Below are 17892 nucleotides of genomic sequence, written 5' to 3' on the forward strand. Positions count from 1 at the left end.
TTTTGGCAACCCCTTTGAATATGTGTTCATTTGTTTTCCAGTAATTTTGGTTTAGAGAAAAAGTAACCTATGTATGTTTTATATTAATTTTCCACTTTGGATCTGCCCTACCTAGTAGATATTCTATACTATGAATTCAAAAAACTTTTCAACTACTATGTTTCTTAAGATACACAATCATTTATAATGAGTACATCCAAGAAACAGTGATTAGTTGTATTTTTTAATCCATCAACTTAAGTAGGACTTAACTTCAAATCCTAACAAAGTAATGGTACTTATTATTACATCTTGCATGTGTCTGTAACTTCACTATGTTTTCCTCAACCTGACTCCAACTTGGTAAACAACTGAAGGAAATGAATACTTTTGATTTTTAAAAAAGAAAGAACTTCCTTGCCCTTTCAACATCCTGGTATTGGCATCAGGTTAAGGAGAAATCGTTTACAGGGCAAACCAAATATATGTATCTGAAAATACAGTTCTTATATATATTATAGCACTTACGAAGTTACTCCAAAGCCACCACTTGAGTCCAATGGGTGTGTGAATCACTGAGAAAAGCTCACTTTGATGAGAATGGGGGGGAGGGGAGGGATCGAGCCATTGTTTCCAGCACAATTTTCTTCAGTTCTGAATGTTACTGAAAACGAAAGCAAAGCTGTGCATTCTGGGGATTTGACCTCAGGTACTCAAACTTGTGTGGCGAATGTTCTTACCTGCTGAGTCATCTCCCAGTCTGTAGCTTCATTACGTCTATGTATAAGTCATGTGGGTTGTGATTAATAAATATATCTTTTAGGAATAAGAGTAACTTTAATGAGAATGGATTTTCAGATTCGGGTGGTAGATAAGTGCACAAAAATATATTTGATATTAAAAGTATAAAACCCAATATGAAGCTCCAGTTTCCATTTGGAATACCTATTTTAACTGTACAGAGCTAATTTGGCTATGTGATCTTTTGGTATGGATAACCTTGGTGTGTTTATTTACAATAAAGCATAAAAATTAAACAAAATAAAAATTTCCACTGGACATTAAAAAATTAAGTTAAAGGATACTACAAAGAAACAAAAAATCTAGAATGAGGGTGATTCTATGACATAGTGTGGATCTTAAAAAGTCAACCTGAGTACAGAAAGATGACAATGGGGATTATCCAGATTAATGACAGAGTAAAGGGACATTATATAGATGGCATATGTTCCTGGAATGGATACTAGACTGAAGAATGCAGCACACACACACACACACACACACACACACACACACATATATGACATGACAATGGAGAGTAACTATGGTAATATCTTAAGAATCACTGTCGGTTTTCCTGAACATGAAAGTGGTTTACATTATATGGGAGGCTGTCCTTATTCTTACAGGAAACATGAAGTAGTCATACATACAGCTTCCATTTGTAGCATTTTTGTAGGTGTATGTGTGTGTACACACATGTACATCTACATACAAATACACATGTACATAAATACACACAAGGACATAGAGCAAATGGCAGCAATAGTTAAATGTAGAAGAAGGATGTTTGGGTAGTCAACATTTTACTCTTTTAGTCTTTGGTGCAGAAGCCTCTCTGTAGGACTGAAACTTCTCTGGGCAGACGGCTGCTGGGTAAAGCACCACCCACAGCACCACCAAAACAGTAGTCGCTACTCACCTCCTAAGATGAAAGATAACTGAAAACAGCACTTTAGATAGTTTCTTCTAAATATTCTTCACAATAAGAGATAAGGCGGTTATTAACCCCCAGCAAACCAAAGAAACAAAAATTAAAAACCTAACAAAATCATTGGAAAACAATAAATGAATCAAAATTTTAACCTTCAGTTTTGTTATTAACATAAAAAGCTTTAACAGGAAGGTATTATTAACTATAATTGGTAAGTAAAATGAGGTAACAGGCAAGAAAAATAAAACAATGGTTTTAATGTATATTGGGTGAAAAGTTGACCAATTATACCAATAAACCTCAAATTAGGAAAAAAGTTCTACAACTTATAAGAGTTGCACAGTTTCCTATGTAGGGCATTAATGTAACACAAACTTAAGCACTGGACAAAGGGTATTTTCAAGTTTAATGAGGCAGATGTCACACATGTAAGTCCTCTATATTAGAAATGAATGACACTGATTTATTGAGCAAGTAATTAAAGCAAAGAGGAAAGAAAAAAATATTTCAGAAGTAATTAATAAGGGCATCTGTGGGAATATATTAGAAAAATGTTCATCCCCAAGTAGGGGGTGACAGTAACAGTGACCGAAGATAAAGGGTCAGGAATGTCTGTAAAATCCTCAGTGCACGCCACAAGCCACACTGATGTGAGCACATCCACTGCTGCACAGGGCCTGCGGCAGCACAGGGCCCGCGGCAGCTCAGGGCCTGCAGCAGCACAGGGCCTGCAGCTGCACAGGACAGGGCTGCACTTTGCTCATTTAGCCATCACTTTCATAGAAATAGTTCCCAAACTTAAAAAATAAGAATAAACCAAAAAGTTTCTTCATACATATTTACTCTACAGATACTTTGATTTAAAATTTTTCATTGGCAGCTATCCATATTTTGATGAAATAGACCACTACAGACAGCTGTCAATGAAAATTTTTGTTGTTGTTGTTTGGTTTTTCAGACAGGGTCTCATTATGTAGCCTGGGTGGCATGGAGCTCACTTTATCAACTAGGCTGGCCTCAAACTCACAGAGCGATCTACCTATCTCTACCTCTGAGTGCTAGAATTAGTGTATAATTTATCACATACAGCAAAGATTTTCTCGAAATGCAACTTGCATGGGATTTAAAACAAAACTATTTGTGTTCCTAACTGGCCACCGTCTGCCTTGTCACGCCGCTTGAAGGGGAAAGGCCAGCGCTTCATCTTCACTGGACTTTTCTACCAAGTATTTGCACGCTTAGCCAAGTCAAGTCACTTAGACAAAGTCAATCACTCATTCAACTCTTTATGCACTCTACTATATGATAAAAAATATATATGCATTGCAAAATTGGTAACTTTTTTCATTTTGCCACTAATGAACTTTTAAGGTAGAAGCATAGTAAAAAATATTTTGTTGATGTTTTAACACAAAGATATCAAAAATTAAATGGGAATATAGTTGTAAATAGGAACTTATTAAAATGAAAATACAATATGACTTAGAGGAAAGTATATCACTTAAAACATATTTAAATTGGAACAAAAGATTATAGTCTAACTGCTAGCAAGGTTTTATTTAAAATATCTAAAATGTGACATGTAAATTAAAAATTTAACTTTACTATTTGATGATATTCTTTAAACTCAAGTAAAATTAAGGGTGAAAAAAAGCTTTAAATATGAACCTGTGAATTAATCACTCTTAAGATTATCTGCCAAAGATGGAAGTCATTTGTCAAAAAAGGAAATAGACAAGTCTTGGAAATGAAAATGTAATTTGCATTCACAAGAGGAAAATTTAGTTCTATTAGTTAAATATGGTACCAAAATTTTAGATTATTTAAGCACTGGTATAGTAAGTACAACCAGGGAAATTATAAATATTTATGACTAAAATATCAGTGGAAAACCTTTTTGTATGGATTAAAATAATTCATTAAAATTACTCCTAAATAAGAAGCAAAAACAATTTCAATACAACTACAAATGAGACAGAGACAAACAGAGGGAAAAACTTAAAAACTCCAGTTTGAAACTTAATAAATATATAAACTATTAAAAAAGTCAGGAATATAAATTACTTTCAAACACCTACTTATAGCCATTTTAATGAAAATTGAAAGATACAATGTGTCAAGACATCTTAAAAAAACTAGTGGGGTAAGACAATTGAATCAAATTTTGTTTTGATCTTAAAAATTACAAGAGACTCTGAAAACGTAGTGTTAGTTAATTTTTTTTCCCAGTTGAAAACTTTCTATGCATTGCCTCTATCTTTGGTGTCACTACTACCAAGAAAACAGAATACTGCTATAAAACCTAATCACCACATTCAACTAGGAAAAAGCAAAATCAACATTACTTCTTTAAAAATAATATATAAAGACTAATTTTTGTCTCATGGTCCACAATACCTGGAACATCATGCCAAAATACAAAAGTTTAAAGGGAACATTATTCTCCTCTAACTGCACCAAAAATGTGGCTACTGTATGCTGGTGTAATGACAGCCAGTAGTGGGCAGGAGCTACATAAAGACATAACATACATAGGTTTTGCTCACAATTAGTAAAAGAAAGGTTCGATTTAATGTGACACTACAACAGGACAACAATGCCTTCGGGTCAATGTGCTACAACTTGATTCTCTTGCAGCTTAAAGAGACAGTGTACTTAAATTTACACAAAACATTAGCAAACATGGTAGTTGTTCATGATTAAAATAAAACAGCAATGTAAATTAATTTAACAGTGTTAAATATATTCACATGATCACCACTGTAATTCAAATGGTCACTAATGAAGTTACATGTCAATATATGTACATAACATTTGCCACAGCAGTTTTTGAACTTTTGAGTGTTGCAGACCAGGTAATTTTTACAAGACAATAATCTTGTAATGATTCTTCATTATTATGAAAGGAAATAAATGTTGTAAGTAGTTTCATTCCTCTGGGGGAGGGGTAGACCTCTAAAAAGTCAGTGCAAATTGAAGACAGTTCTAACTTCTTGAGTATTTGAACTTGTTGACCAAGACAGATTCCTATGAGCTGAGGAAAAACAAATCTTAGGACGTTAATGAATCTCCTAACATTGTCAATGGCATTCAGCAGAAAACATGCCACCAAGAGGAACATCAAGTCCTATAGCAGAGCCTTCTGAGAATATGCTTGCTGTGGCTGAGGTGGCTGTTGGCTTCCTCCTCCTTGAGGCAGGGCTGATGATGTTAAAGTATAATTTGGCACCTGGGATATATTAGGTCCTGCGTTCTGGTATATGGTGACATCAGCAGGCACAGGTACAGCAGCAGGAATGGGTACAGGTACAGCAGCAGCAGCAGCAGCAGCAGCAGCAGGACTATATATTGAAGCCTGACTGGGATACGAGTTTCCTTGAACAGAACTAACCATTGCACTGTGGAGGGATGAAAACAATTAGCTAAACTAAATAATGAATTGTGTACCCATTCAGATATAAACATGAAAACTATTAAACATCCACTTACATAATTTGATAATTTATTAGAGTGTAACACACTGTTATGTAAGCACTGGAATACTATGAAGGAAGAAAAGTAAGTTTCTACTATTAAAGAGCTTGTATTTTGGTAGGAGAAAAAAAGACAATAAATTTATAGTATGTCAATGGTTAAAGTCACAGTGAAGAAAAACAGAGCATGGTAAATAGTACCAGTAGTACCTGGGACAAAGGATTCTCATTTATGTAGGGTACAAGAGGGAGGCCTTTCAGATAAGGCGTCACTCAAGGAAAGATCTTAGGGAAGCACAGGAACCATCAGCAGCAGTCTAGAAAAGCACACATTAGGCTAAGGAAAAGAAGCATTTGAGGTTCTAGAATGCAATATTTTCAAGACACAGAAAGGAGGCCAATGCAACTGTAGCAGATGAGCAAACAGCACAAGTGGTGTAAGAGATTAAGTGGCAGGAGAGAGAAGGGACTGCAGAAGATTCAGTGAGTACCTTAGAAGTCACAGAGCTTCGCTTGTGAGTGAAGGGAAATACACGCTTGATGGTTTTTGAGGAGAAAGCTAATGAGATACGACTTGTACTTTGACAGGCTCATGGGAGCGGGAACAGATGTGAGAATTGGCAGGTGTCCAGAGTCACAGTGGAGACAGAAGAGAAGAGTCACACCCTACTCTAAAGAAAGTGCCATCGAAATCTGATAATGGACCAAGTAGTCTAGAATGTCTGGTTTTATAACTGATAAAAATAATTGCAATGGCAACTGACTAAAAGGAGAAAACTACACCTCGCACCATAGCTGACTGAAACATGAGAAGCATGGGCAAGAAGAAAGAATGGTTTTGGACACCAAGAAAGATGTCTAGTCCTCTTGAACATACATCTAGAAGGCTATTTTGTTTTTTCTTTTTTTCAAAAATAAATTATATAAAAATATAAAATAAAACACACACATGCCAGGTGGTGGTGGTGCATGCCTTTAATCCCAGCACTCGGGAAGCAGAGGCAGGCGGATCTCTGTTAGTTCGAGGCCAGCCTGGTGTACAAGAGTAGTTCCAGGAGTGGCTCCAAAGCAACACAGAGAAACCCTGTCTCGAACAAAAACAGAAACAAACACACATACACACATTATTATTATACACCCCTTTCTTTTCTCCAGTCCCTCCCATGCTCCCTACTCTCAAATTGATAGCTATTCCCCCTCTCATTATTGTTACATACATGTGTGCACATGTATATGTATGCACAAATATATAAATACAACCTGCTGAATCCATTTTTGTTGTTTGTATGTATATGGTTTCAGGACTAACGACTTTGTACTGTAGAAGCAATAAGGGAATAGACACAGGAGGCAATTTCTTACTCCTTCACACACACTTTTAGTTTTAGAATAAAGAGCTTTTCAGACATCTGTCCCATAGCCATTTAGAAGGTGCTCACTCAGGGGGTGGTACTCATGCAGTTTTCAAACTCTACTTATAGTGGTGACAGTATTTTGAGAGGAAGGTAAGTGATAAAGTCACCAGAGCTTGTGGGTCTATTTATCAATAATTTTATCTACCAAACAGATGCTTAAGAATTTAATTAAGATGAGGTATAAACTAGTGGTTGAACACTTGCCTGCGTATATGGTTGCTGAGTTGATCCCCAGCACTGGGAAGAAATGTGTGTGGCTGGAGGATGAGGCACAGGTATAACAAACAAGCACATGGACAGGAGGACCAGGACACAGAGGGGAAGAACAGGCACAGACAGGAGAGGGACATAGACAGGAGGAGTGGGCACAGACAGTAGGAACAGGCACACAGACAGGAGGAGAGGGACACAGACAAAAGCAATCTTTTTTAAAGTGACTGATATGAGACTATTTCAATTAGAAATGCGGCAGTCAAGAAAGGTCTTCTGAAAGAAGGGAATCTTTGGTATAGGCATGTATTTCCAAAGTCAAAAACCATGAAGAATTTTAAAAAATATGACAGAAAGATGGAAATAATAAAGAGAAATTAACTTTAAAAGCATCCATTTCACAGAAAGTCTTCAATAATATCAGCACCTAAAATGAGTGATAAATTCAACAAACCTGAAAATACTTATGAAAAGCAAAATTCAATTAAAAATAAAAAAGGAAACAGTGAACATATGCTCCCTATATAAATATGATTTAGTTTCTTAATTTCAAGATGCTGTCTAGTTGGAGAAGATATATAAAATATGTAATTTATTATACAATAAATTAGGTGCCTTAAGCTTTGAGGAAGTTTTCCAAGAAAATGTATCCAATTTGTATCTTCCCAAGGAGTAAAAACAGGAAAGATGTTCCATAACCAACAAAATGTGGTAGTATGGCCTGTGGCAGGAGCACACAGGAAGGGCAAAAGGGCTGGCAGGTGCTGGAGCATACGGAATTAAGGTGGATGACAGGATCAGAGAGAGAGGTACACTGGAGAAAATGATGAGGACTACAAAATGAATGGACCAGAGTCTTCGTCGATGAGCAACTCATTTTCATGTAGTAAATGGACAGACTGATTCATAATGGACAAAAAGCTGTGCAGCCATGGTAATTAGGTAAGAAATTATTAGTACCCGATGATAACATCAAGATATTAATGGAAAAGATTTATTTTGGAGATTAGTAAATAGTTATATATTAGTTGTCAAGATAAACAGACAACACAGAGGAGAAATAAGAAAACAGAGCTTGTATAAACTGCAGGGTGTAAGCCTCGGCTGTCAGGTAAACAGTGGAACTGTGCACTGAGAAGAGTATAGCATAAAGGGAGACAGCAAGCGTTCCCAGGACATTTAGTACATTCCCAGAGCACATTAATGATGCACACACACCCACTATCATTCCAAACATGCTACACTGTGAGAAAAAATTTAAGTATGCAGGCCATGTGGCAATCTCTGGAGCCAGAATGCCTGGTTTTGGATCTTAGCTATGTGGAACCTTAGCCCACATCTCAGTTTCCCATTAACAAAATGGAGGTCCCGATGTATCTCTCTCATAGGTTATTTTAAGGAGTAAGTCAGTCAATAGAGTTAAACAGAAAGCATGGAACTGGATCTTCACCACAGCCTCTGAGTTCTAGGCGTCATTACCTTCCTTAGAGTCACTTTAGCACCCTAAACATGACAAACTATTTTAAAGCTCACGACTCTGTGGAAGGGGGCTACAACAGTGAGGTGCATTTAGGAGCATTTGCAGACACTACTGCTTTCTAGAAAGTGTGCCTGTGCTACCTAGAAACACTGTGCTAGTGAACTCAAAATCTAGCCTTTCTTGCTATAAGGAAAAGAATTAGGCTGGCTTCTTACAAAACCCACTGTATACTACAGACGGGGAAGTATGAACAGCAATGCCAGCCTCCAGTTTTTCTTATCCAGACTTGTGATTATAGACCATAGGAACCAATTAAAGAATTTTAACATGAACCCCATATAATAACCAATAATCAAATTACTTTGGGTAAGAAGCCTGGGTTTGCTGACTGGGAAGAGCAGAGTTTGCAGAGGGTGGAACTGCTCCCTGGCTGATGGAAGAGAGTTGCTCTGGGGGCAGACTGTAGCTCTGGAGATGGCTCATCTGTGCACTCCCTGTAACCAGGTAGGTACCACTTTGAGCAGGTCCTGGATATACCTACAAAAGGTGATAAGGAAACATCCCGTTACACAATTTTAATGCCTATTCCAAACTTATTCAGCAGAGGCATTCAGTTACAAAAATAGCAAACATTGCTCCTTTAGAACTTCTTTTAAATGTTACTGTATCAGTTGGAATTTTATGAAAAACATTTTTGGCAGACTGATGATTTTTAATCTTTTTAAAAGTATATGTGTGTTTTCAGGAATGTGTGTGTATGTATGAGTAGGTGGGAGCATGTGGAGGCCAAAGGCTGATGTCAGATGTCTTCCTGAACATTTTCCACCTTCTAACAGCCAGGGTCTCTCACTTGAACACAAAGATCACCTAATTGGGTACTATAGCTAGACAGCTTGCTCTGGAGATCCCTTCTGTATGTCCACATGCTGGGATTACAGGCGGGTTACTATGCCCAGTTGGCATTTACAAGAGAGTTGGGAATCATCCAGTCTGGCAAACACTTTACCCACTGAACCAACTTCTTATTACAAATTTTTATTTTTAAGTATTACATGAACAGATTTTAATTTCACATAGAAGCAGTAAAATACATCTTATACTAAAATAACCTCTATATTAAATTAATGACATAGCTTCCATGTTGGTCTTTCAAAAGGTCTTTTTAATTTCTATTCTGTTTTGTTTGGTTTTTGTATGTTTTTTGGAAGGTGGGAGCTGGGGGAGTATGGAGGTGGGAGGATCTAGGGAAGAAAAAACCATGATCAGAACTGCATGAAAACGTTTTAATATATGAGAATCCCAACACTTTGGAAGTATTCTTGAATCCACTGTTCTATACCCAGACTGTATGTACAACTCACATTTTAGAAACTAATTTAATAAACAGAGAACATACTAACTTCTCAAGATATGGGTTAAGACATGCTCTTATAAGGTCCAGAGAGTCTGCTGTAGTATTCAATTCTATAGGTTTAGAATGAAGCTACAAAGCAAAAATAAATGTCTGTGAGACAAATGGAGGGAGTGTGTCTAGACAAAAACAGGCAGCAGGCTAGGCTTGTTTGCCAATTCTTATATCTAAAAGCTGTTCTTTTGGTTGTTGCTGTAGTATTTAAATGTAAAGAGATAGAAGTTCCAATTATTATTATTATTATTATTATTATTATTATTATTATTATTATTATTTTCCTGAAGAAGGTTGGTTGTAATACTGACTGGCTTGGTACAGTCTAACTATGTGGTACAGGCTGGCCTTAGACATGCAGCAACCTCCTGCCTCTGTCCCTCCTGGTATGTTGGGATTACAGTTGTGCACTGTCATATGCTCAGCCAACCTCTTTAGCAATTAGTTTACCAGTATGAGCCACCATGGCTCATTGAAATCTTAAACAGTCTGTCTTCAAGCATTCTTTTAGTTACTGTTAAAGTCTGTTTATATATTTGAAAAGACATTCTACTGTCTACATTGTATAAAAATTGTTCTCATGTGCTAAGAAATTAACACAATCACCACAAAACCTATCACCCTCTATTTCACTAAATGTAGCAGATGCACATCAGAATCCCAAAGGTCTCCATTATAAGCACAGCTAAACAAGTTCTCACGGCTACATTTTATTATCTTTGAAATTCAATGTGAAACCAGTAACAGACACTACTGAGCAGGTGCCATTCAAGCTCCTGATTCTCCTCTTGAGGATGGAGAATTCATCCTCCTGAAGATGGTAGCCGGGCGGTGGTGGCGCACGCCTTTAATCCCAGCACTCGGGAGGCAGAGGCAGGCGGATCTCTGTGAGTTCGAGACCAGCCTGGTCTACAAGAGCTAGTTCCAGGACAGGCTCCAAAGCCACAGAGAAACCCTGTCTCAAAAAACCAAAAAAAAAAAAAAAAAAAAAAAAAAAAAAAAAAAAAAAAGATGGTAGTTTCTTGTTTCATGGAAAATGGGTCATACAAGAAAATCTGAGCTAAGTTTTGGCTGCTTTAAGTGGACAAAACAGACTAACTATACCTAAAACTTGCTCAACTGACGGCCCAGGGGGCTCTTAAACTGTCTTGGGTGGAAAGAGGAAAAGGCGTTCCGTATTGAATACATGTAGGATAATGGAAGGAGGAGCAGCTTCCCTATGAAAGTTGCTCTGAGTGTACACATAATTATTCTATTTTGTAGTGTTCCCAACAGTTTCTCATCTTTCTCTCATATTTAGGTCCTCCTCTTACAGGTAAGTAAACATTCACTTTTTGTTTAAAACAATTTTTTTAGTCATTGGAAATGGTACATTTTACTTTGGGGGCTTTTATCACAGTCTACTAAAACATAATTGACATACAAAGGGCTGCATATATTTAGTGAATCCAACTTAATGAGCTGGAGATAAATATATAATACCCTTAAAAACATAATTATAATTTATGGCGTAAACATATCCATAACTCAAGGTTGAATCTCACCCTCTTCAATAAGAATACTTAACCAGGGCTGGAGAGATGGCTCAATGGTTAAAGTATTGGCTGTTCTTTTAGAGAATCCAGGTTCAATTCCCAGCACCCACATGACAGCTCACAACGGTCTGTAATCCAGCTCTAAGTGATTCAACACCCTCATACAAAATGTAAATGCAGGCAAAACACTAATGCACACAAAATAAAAATAAATCATAAAAATAACACTTAAACTAAGTAGTTCAGTGTAAAAAACTAGACATTCAGAAAATTAGATTTTTTTAAAAAAATTATAGAAAAACTGAAGGTTTATTTTTTAATAATTTATTTATTTAATTTTATTTTATGTGCATTTGTGCATTATCTGGATGTTGAAACTCTTGGAGTTGGTGTTACAGACAGTTGTGAGTTGCCATATGGGTGCTGGAAATTGAACCGTCTTTTGTAAGAACAACCAGTGGTCTTTAACCACTAAGCCTCAAACTTTATAATATGAACCTAAACTTTAAAGGCTTTGATACTACAGGTCCAGGGTAGGATCAAAATACCATATTAGAAGAAAATCATTGGGGGGAATCTACTTAGTAGGTAATTTTGCTACTTATACCTGTACAAGGAAAAAATTAAAAATGCACACACACACACACACACACACACTAGTATATTCAGTATTATATATTTGCAAATTAAAAAATTCTATTAACTTTTTTATTGTAAACATTATGCTGAAGAAATTACACATTTGGGGCTGGAGAGATGGCTCAGTGGCTCAGCGGTTAAAATCATCTGTAAATCCAGCCACAGGGGAAACAACACCCTCTTCTGGCAAACAAGGGGCCCAGAACACACATGTGGTATACACACACACACACACACACACACACAAACAAACACACACAATCATGCATTTTACAAAAACAGGCATTCTAAACCATTTCAAGTATATTCAAGAATTTGCATAACACCCCTGGGCTTTACAAAACATACCTGGGAACCAGAAACACCAGATGACTGCATATAATACTGCTGATTCTGTAATTTTGCATACATAGAATACATTGGATCTTCATTCATTAATTTCGTATACAATGAGAGAGCTTCCATCACCTTCACATTTAGTTCTGAGAGTTCTGAATGTTTTCTGAAACATTACACAATAATTTGATTGCTAAATGACACAATGCTCTAAATAGTGACTCTAAATACCAACAGATGGGACAAAAAGACCCTTCTCCCTTGGCTCTCAAGCGACAGAAACATGTTTTCAGGTTAGATCCCATGCTGGACTGTACCTGGAACTGTCTAGATTTCTTCATTTATCAACAGATGCAGCCTGTGGGCTCTGGTAATGCCGCTTTAGTAAGCACAATTATATATATAAAAAAGAGGAAGATGGAGAAGGCCTTGCTTTTCAAGAAAGGGCAAATGAGTCTAAATCCTCACATCAAGGTACGAACAGTGAATAAAGAATGTCTCTGTGTGTGGTGTATGTAACAGCTGTACGCACGCACAGAAGCCTGAGACACATTGGGTTATCTTCTCTATGGCTCTTTACCTTTAGTTCTGAGACAGGATCTCTTACTGAACTTGAAGCTCATTGATGCACCCGGGCTGGCAGGTCAGGGGTCCTCAGGGATCTGCCTATCTGCACCATACTTCTTCCTTCCTCTCCCCACCCTCACTGCCCTGGCTAGATTTACAGGCATGCACCACCACGTCCTGCTTTTTTACATGGGCTTCAAGGACCAAACTCGGGTCCTTGTGGTTATGTGGCAGGCAGTTTACCATGTGAGTCATCTTGGCAGGCTGGAGTACCTTTATAAAATGGCAGTTTACTGGCCAGGCAGTGGTGGCGCACGCCTTTAATCTCAGCACCACTCGGGAGGCAGAGGCAAGCGGATCTCTGTGAGTTCGAGACCAGCCTGGTCTACAAGAGCTAGTTCCAGGACAGGCTCCAAAGCCACAGAGAAACCCTGTCTCGAAAAACCAAAAAAAAAAAAAAAAAAAAAGGCAGTTTACTGAAATGGTTTTAGACAGAAAGATACACAACTTAAATACAGTACAAGTTCTTTACCTATCAATATCTTCCAGTTTTTCATCAATGAGAGGTCCCATCTGGTGACACATCGCTAAATGGCAATTTTTGGAGAAATAAGAAAAGACAAGAAAAGAAAGTAAACTTCTGAAAAATGCTCATTAAAGAAATGAAAAGTTTAATGTGAAGTAATAAAAATACTAATTATCTCTGGTCAACAGCACCCAAAATTCCTTTTCTTAAAGTATAATGGTGACAGTTTAAAAATACTGATTTCAAGGTTTTTTTTTTTTTTTTTTTTTTTTTTTAAAAAGACTTTAAAGTGCTGAATAAAATAATCTGTATAGCAAGGTTTGTGATTTCAACCCCTACTTGGGATTTAAATAGCACATGAAAGGTGAGACAGGTACAGGAAGAAGGTGTAATGTTTGTTTCTAAGATGACTCTCAAAAGCCATCCAGGAGCAATATAGTAGTAAGATCTCTGGGTATTCTTTGCTTGCAAGGTAGATAGAAAATGACGTTTACCTTCCAGATGAAGTAGCTCTGGTAAGTCTGGCTGATTATCACTGGGATCTGTACTTTGCAACATCTGTAACAACTGGTCCATTTTATCCTAAAGAAATTAAATAGCTATTGTCAAAAGCAACCAATCTCTATGAAACATTATGTTCTTACTTCGATAACTTAATCACAGATAGAAAATTTTTATTTTTATTTTCCAAGACAGGGTTTCTCTGGCTGTCCTAGAACTCACTTTGTAGACCAGGCTGGCCTCAAATTCAGAGATCCACCTGCCTCTGCCTCCAGAGTGCTGGGATTAAAGGCATGCGCCACCACCACCCACCTTCAGATAGAAATTTTTACAGTTCATAGTTAGGAATGTTAATTTACTTTTCTGTGTTTAGCATCTTATGTATTCCCTTTAGCACCTGCAAAATAAGACCCTTGTATGCTATTAGTCGGCATTTTTAAAAATGTTCAAATGAGAACAGGACCATCCATTTAAACTTACAGGGTATAATTTCCCCAATCTCTTACACTTATCATGTTCAAGAATTTCCATTTTGGAGCAGCTGTAGCTTAGGCACACAGCAGCTGGAGCGCTCTCAGACAGCCTGCGGTGACTAACACTTTGGCAGGAGGAGGGCAGCTGCTCCACAGGCAGAGCCCAGCCTTTCACAGCTGTTCCTCTAAGTGGAGCACTAAGAGTTCATCTGTTCTCTTCCTATCACCTTTCAGTTTGTCATAAAAGAAGAAAAGAAGCTTGTAGCTTATTCTTGTCTGTGTGGGAAAAGATGGATAATATCCCAAACCACTTACTTGGCTCTATTTCAGAATCCTTTAGTGCTTAGGACTGAAGAAACTAAAAAAAGGCAGCTGCATAAATAGACCCATGCATTATACAAGAGACATTTTTTAATTTACCAAATTCTATGGAAACTATTACAAACTCTTTTCACTCGAATTTCTATATAGAGACGCTATTACACGTAGGTACACACAGCTACTAATTTAAAGACTACAAGTTCTAAGTAAAATTATTACTCAAGCACAGACTTTCGACTGTTTGAGAGATGAAGTTAGACTGGAAGTAGAGGAAAGCTCCTGTTAAGTCAAATGAATTCTGTATTTTAAAATGGATATTTTTTCAAGGTAGAAGATTCATGTTCATCTCCTATTAATACAACGTGGTTTCTATATGAGCCACAACTGAGTACTCAGGCATTTCTTTCTGTAATGCAATCTGGCCAAGCAGAATGTTCCTTGACCCAGTTGGACTCCTCAGTCCTTAGCACTAGTCCACACTCTTGTTTCTCTCAAAAAGAAAGCAGCAGCACCACCATTTAGACCAGGCTGGAGCTGGGGCTCACTAGATCACTTGCCAGTCATGTACAAGACTGGCTTCTGGCCCCCAAGGATCATAAAGACAAACAATTGTTTTTAAAACAGTAATTCCAAACTGATCGTTTTTCTTTAACTCATTATATTTCTGCTCACTACCTCCTACAAAATTTTATCTAATAAATAGTATCTAAAAAACTATATAAAACTTCTTTAAAATAAAAGTATGTATATAAATTGGCAATACTCTGAAATTCATCTATAAGCATTAATGATTTCTACTAGTATATAATGGGCTGAAATAACAAAGGTCAAATTTAAAATAATCAAATGAGCCAGGATTCAAGGTCATTCATATTTAGATTGTTACAGGTGAAAATAATGGGAAGAGTATCACTGAGTTATTGCTATCATTTCTGAGTGTTATAACAGGAATGCTAAGTAGCTTATTAAAAACTATTTTTAGGGGCTGAAGAGAAGATTCAACATTTGAGAACACTAGCTGCTCTTTCAGAGGACCCACATTTGATTCTTAGCACCCATCTGGCAGCTTGCAACTATCTATTATTCCAGTCCCAGGGAAACCCAATGCCTCCTTCTGGCCTCTATGGGCACCGGGCATCTAAGTGGTTGGTGCAAAGGCATAAATCTGGGCAAAATACCCACACATGTAAAGTAAAATAAAATTTTAAAAATTTAAAAACTGCATTTAATAATCTATTAGCTAGTAATTCACTGTGCTCTGCTCATCATTTTTGTTGTTGTTGCAAAAATGTGTGAAACCATTTGAATTGTCATTACTACCACCAATATTTGGAAATGCTGCTAGAAATTAATGCACCATAGTAAGGCTCAACATGGGCACAGGATGAGGCTTTCATCTGTATTGTGGAGAAAGAAACTTTAAAAGAAGAGAAAGAAAATGGAAAATGAAGGCAGGAAGTGGTCTCAAGCACATCAACCTCTAATACAAGAAACTAAAACAAGAAAATGAAGTTCTGAAGAGTGTTCTACACTGATCTATACCAGGGGCTGTAGTGATGAGCTGTGGGCTGCATTCCCGCCGCCCTGCTTTCGGCCTCCTGACTAGCCTATGCCCCAAAATAATTACACAGAAACTGTATTCTTTTAAACACTGCCTGGCCCATTATTTTCAGGCTCTTATTCACATCTTGACTAACCCATATCTAATAATCTGTGTAGCACCACAAAGTGGTGCCTTACCAGGTAGATTCTAGCGTGCGTCCATCTTGGGCTGGAGCTTCATCGCATCTGGCTCCCTGAGCAGAGGCATGGCAGTCTGTCTAACTTAGGAGAGGTGTAGCATCTGACTGAGCCATCTACCTCACTTCCTTCTTCCTGTTCTGTCTACTCCGCCCACCTAAGGGCTGGCCAATCAAATGGGCCAGGCAGTTTCTTTATTAGCCAATGGGAATCCTCCATCAAGGGGCCAGATAGTAAACATGAGGACTATACGATCTCTTCAGTAACTTCAGCACAAAGGCAGTCAGAAAATACATATGTAGGTATGTACGTAATACAACTACATAAGAATGTTATTATATTTCAAATTTGGCCTGCTGGGAACAGCGTCTTGTATGGCTTGCTAATCCCATCATTTAATACCATTTACTAAGTTAATTCAATACAATGTTGATATTATTATTCAAAAAAATTAATAATATTAAAAACTTTGAATATAAAAATATAACTGCAGAGGCTGAAAAGATGGCTCAGTGACAGAGAATGGTTGCTTTTCCAGGGGACCAGAGTTCAATTCCCAGCACTCACATGGCAGCTGACAACTATCTGTAACTCCTGTTCTAAGGAGAAAGAAACTGTCTTCTGGCCTTCACAGGCAAACAAAAAATATCCATATACATAAAAATGATAAATTTAAAAAATATACAGCTGCAAACATGATTCATGATAAAAATGTAGTAATAGCAAAGATTTTTATGCAGCTTAGGGAATTATGACATATTAATTGAATTCCGAAGATGCCAAGTTTGGGTTGGAGACAGAGACCAACAGTAGAGGGCTGGCCTTACAAGCACAAAGCCCTAGGCTCAATTCCAGCACTATAAAACAAACACATACCCCAACAAGTTAACCTGACTCCAAAAACTACTGTGAAGAGTTATAACTAAGTGTATTTTCAAATACAACCACTGAAAATAATTAGTTTCAGATTAACAATGACATATGGACAGATTTAAAGTAAAATTATGTAAGCTTTTCCCAAAGACTCAAATGTGTTCAAAACAAGGAAGAAGCAAAATTCATTTCACTGATCTGGTTTATGATGGGGAAGCTCAGCCAATCACCTTGTCTGTGGGGTGTCCATCTTTCCCCCCTCCCCCCGCCGCTGCCACAAATAGTCTATAAAACATCCCTGTGCGTTTGTTTTCTCTATTTGTTTTTCCTGTGCCCCTCGCTGGAACCTTGGCTTTTGTAAGTTCCCTTTTCTTTCCTTTATTAAAGCTGAATATTTTATATTAAAGCTAGTCTGATTAATCATAACTGCCGATCAACCACGCCCCTTCAGGTTTATGTAGTAGTAATTTAAAGACTGCTTCATTCGAAAACCAGCAAGTTTGTTTTATTCTTTCAACAGACAATAAGTGTTCCACAGTCTGTAATGTACAAGCAATTTTAATGACGAGTATCTGAAAAAGCAGATATTCTCTTTCAAAAATAGACATCATTTTCAGTAAAACATGCATTTGTCTTCTTAAGTAAAATGCTGACCAGAAGTGGTACACTAACCAGAGCAGGTGACCAATGTTCAATTATATTTCA

At 37.2% G+C, this 17892-nt stretch overlaps 1 protein-coding gene across 1 annotated transcript in view; it reads right to left on the bottom strand.

Moving 5' to 3' along the window:
• Positions 1-3753: 3753 nt before the first annotated feature.
• Positions 3754-17892, bottom strand: part of Stam (signal transducing adaptor molecule) — a 55351-nt gene continuing 41212 nt past the window's right edge. Inside the window, exons 10-14 of the mRNA XM_038333069.2 lie at positions 13774-13861; positions 13286-13340; positions 12199-12352; positions 8633-8808; positions 3754-5091 (exon numbers count right to left, since the gene is read on the bottom strand). Coding sequence (XP_038188997.1) covers positions 4821-5091; positions 8633-8808; positions 12199-12352; positions 13286-13340; positions 13774-13861 — 744 coding nt within the window. The 3' untranslated portion in view covers positions 3754-4820. The remainder of the gene's footprint in view (positions 5092-8632; positions 8809-12198; positions 12353-13285; positions 13341-13773; positions 13862-17892) is intronic.

Source organism: Arvicola amphibius, chromosome 6 (genome assembly GCF_903992535.2).
Source record: "Arvicola amphibius chromosome 6, mArvAmp1.2, whole genome shotgun sequence".
NCBI lineage: Eukaryota > Metazoa > Chordata > Mammalia > Rodentia > Cricetidae > Arvicola > Arvicola amphibius.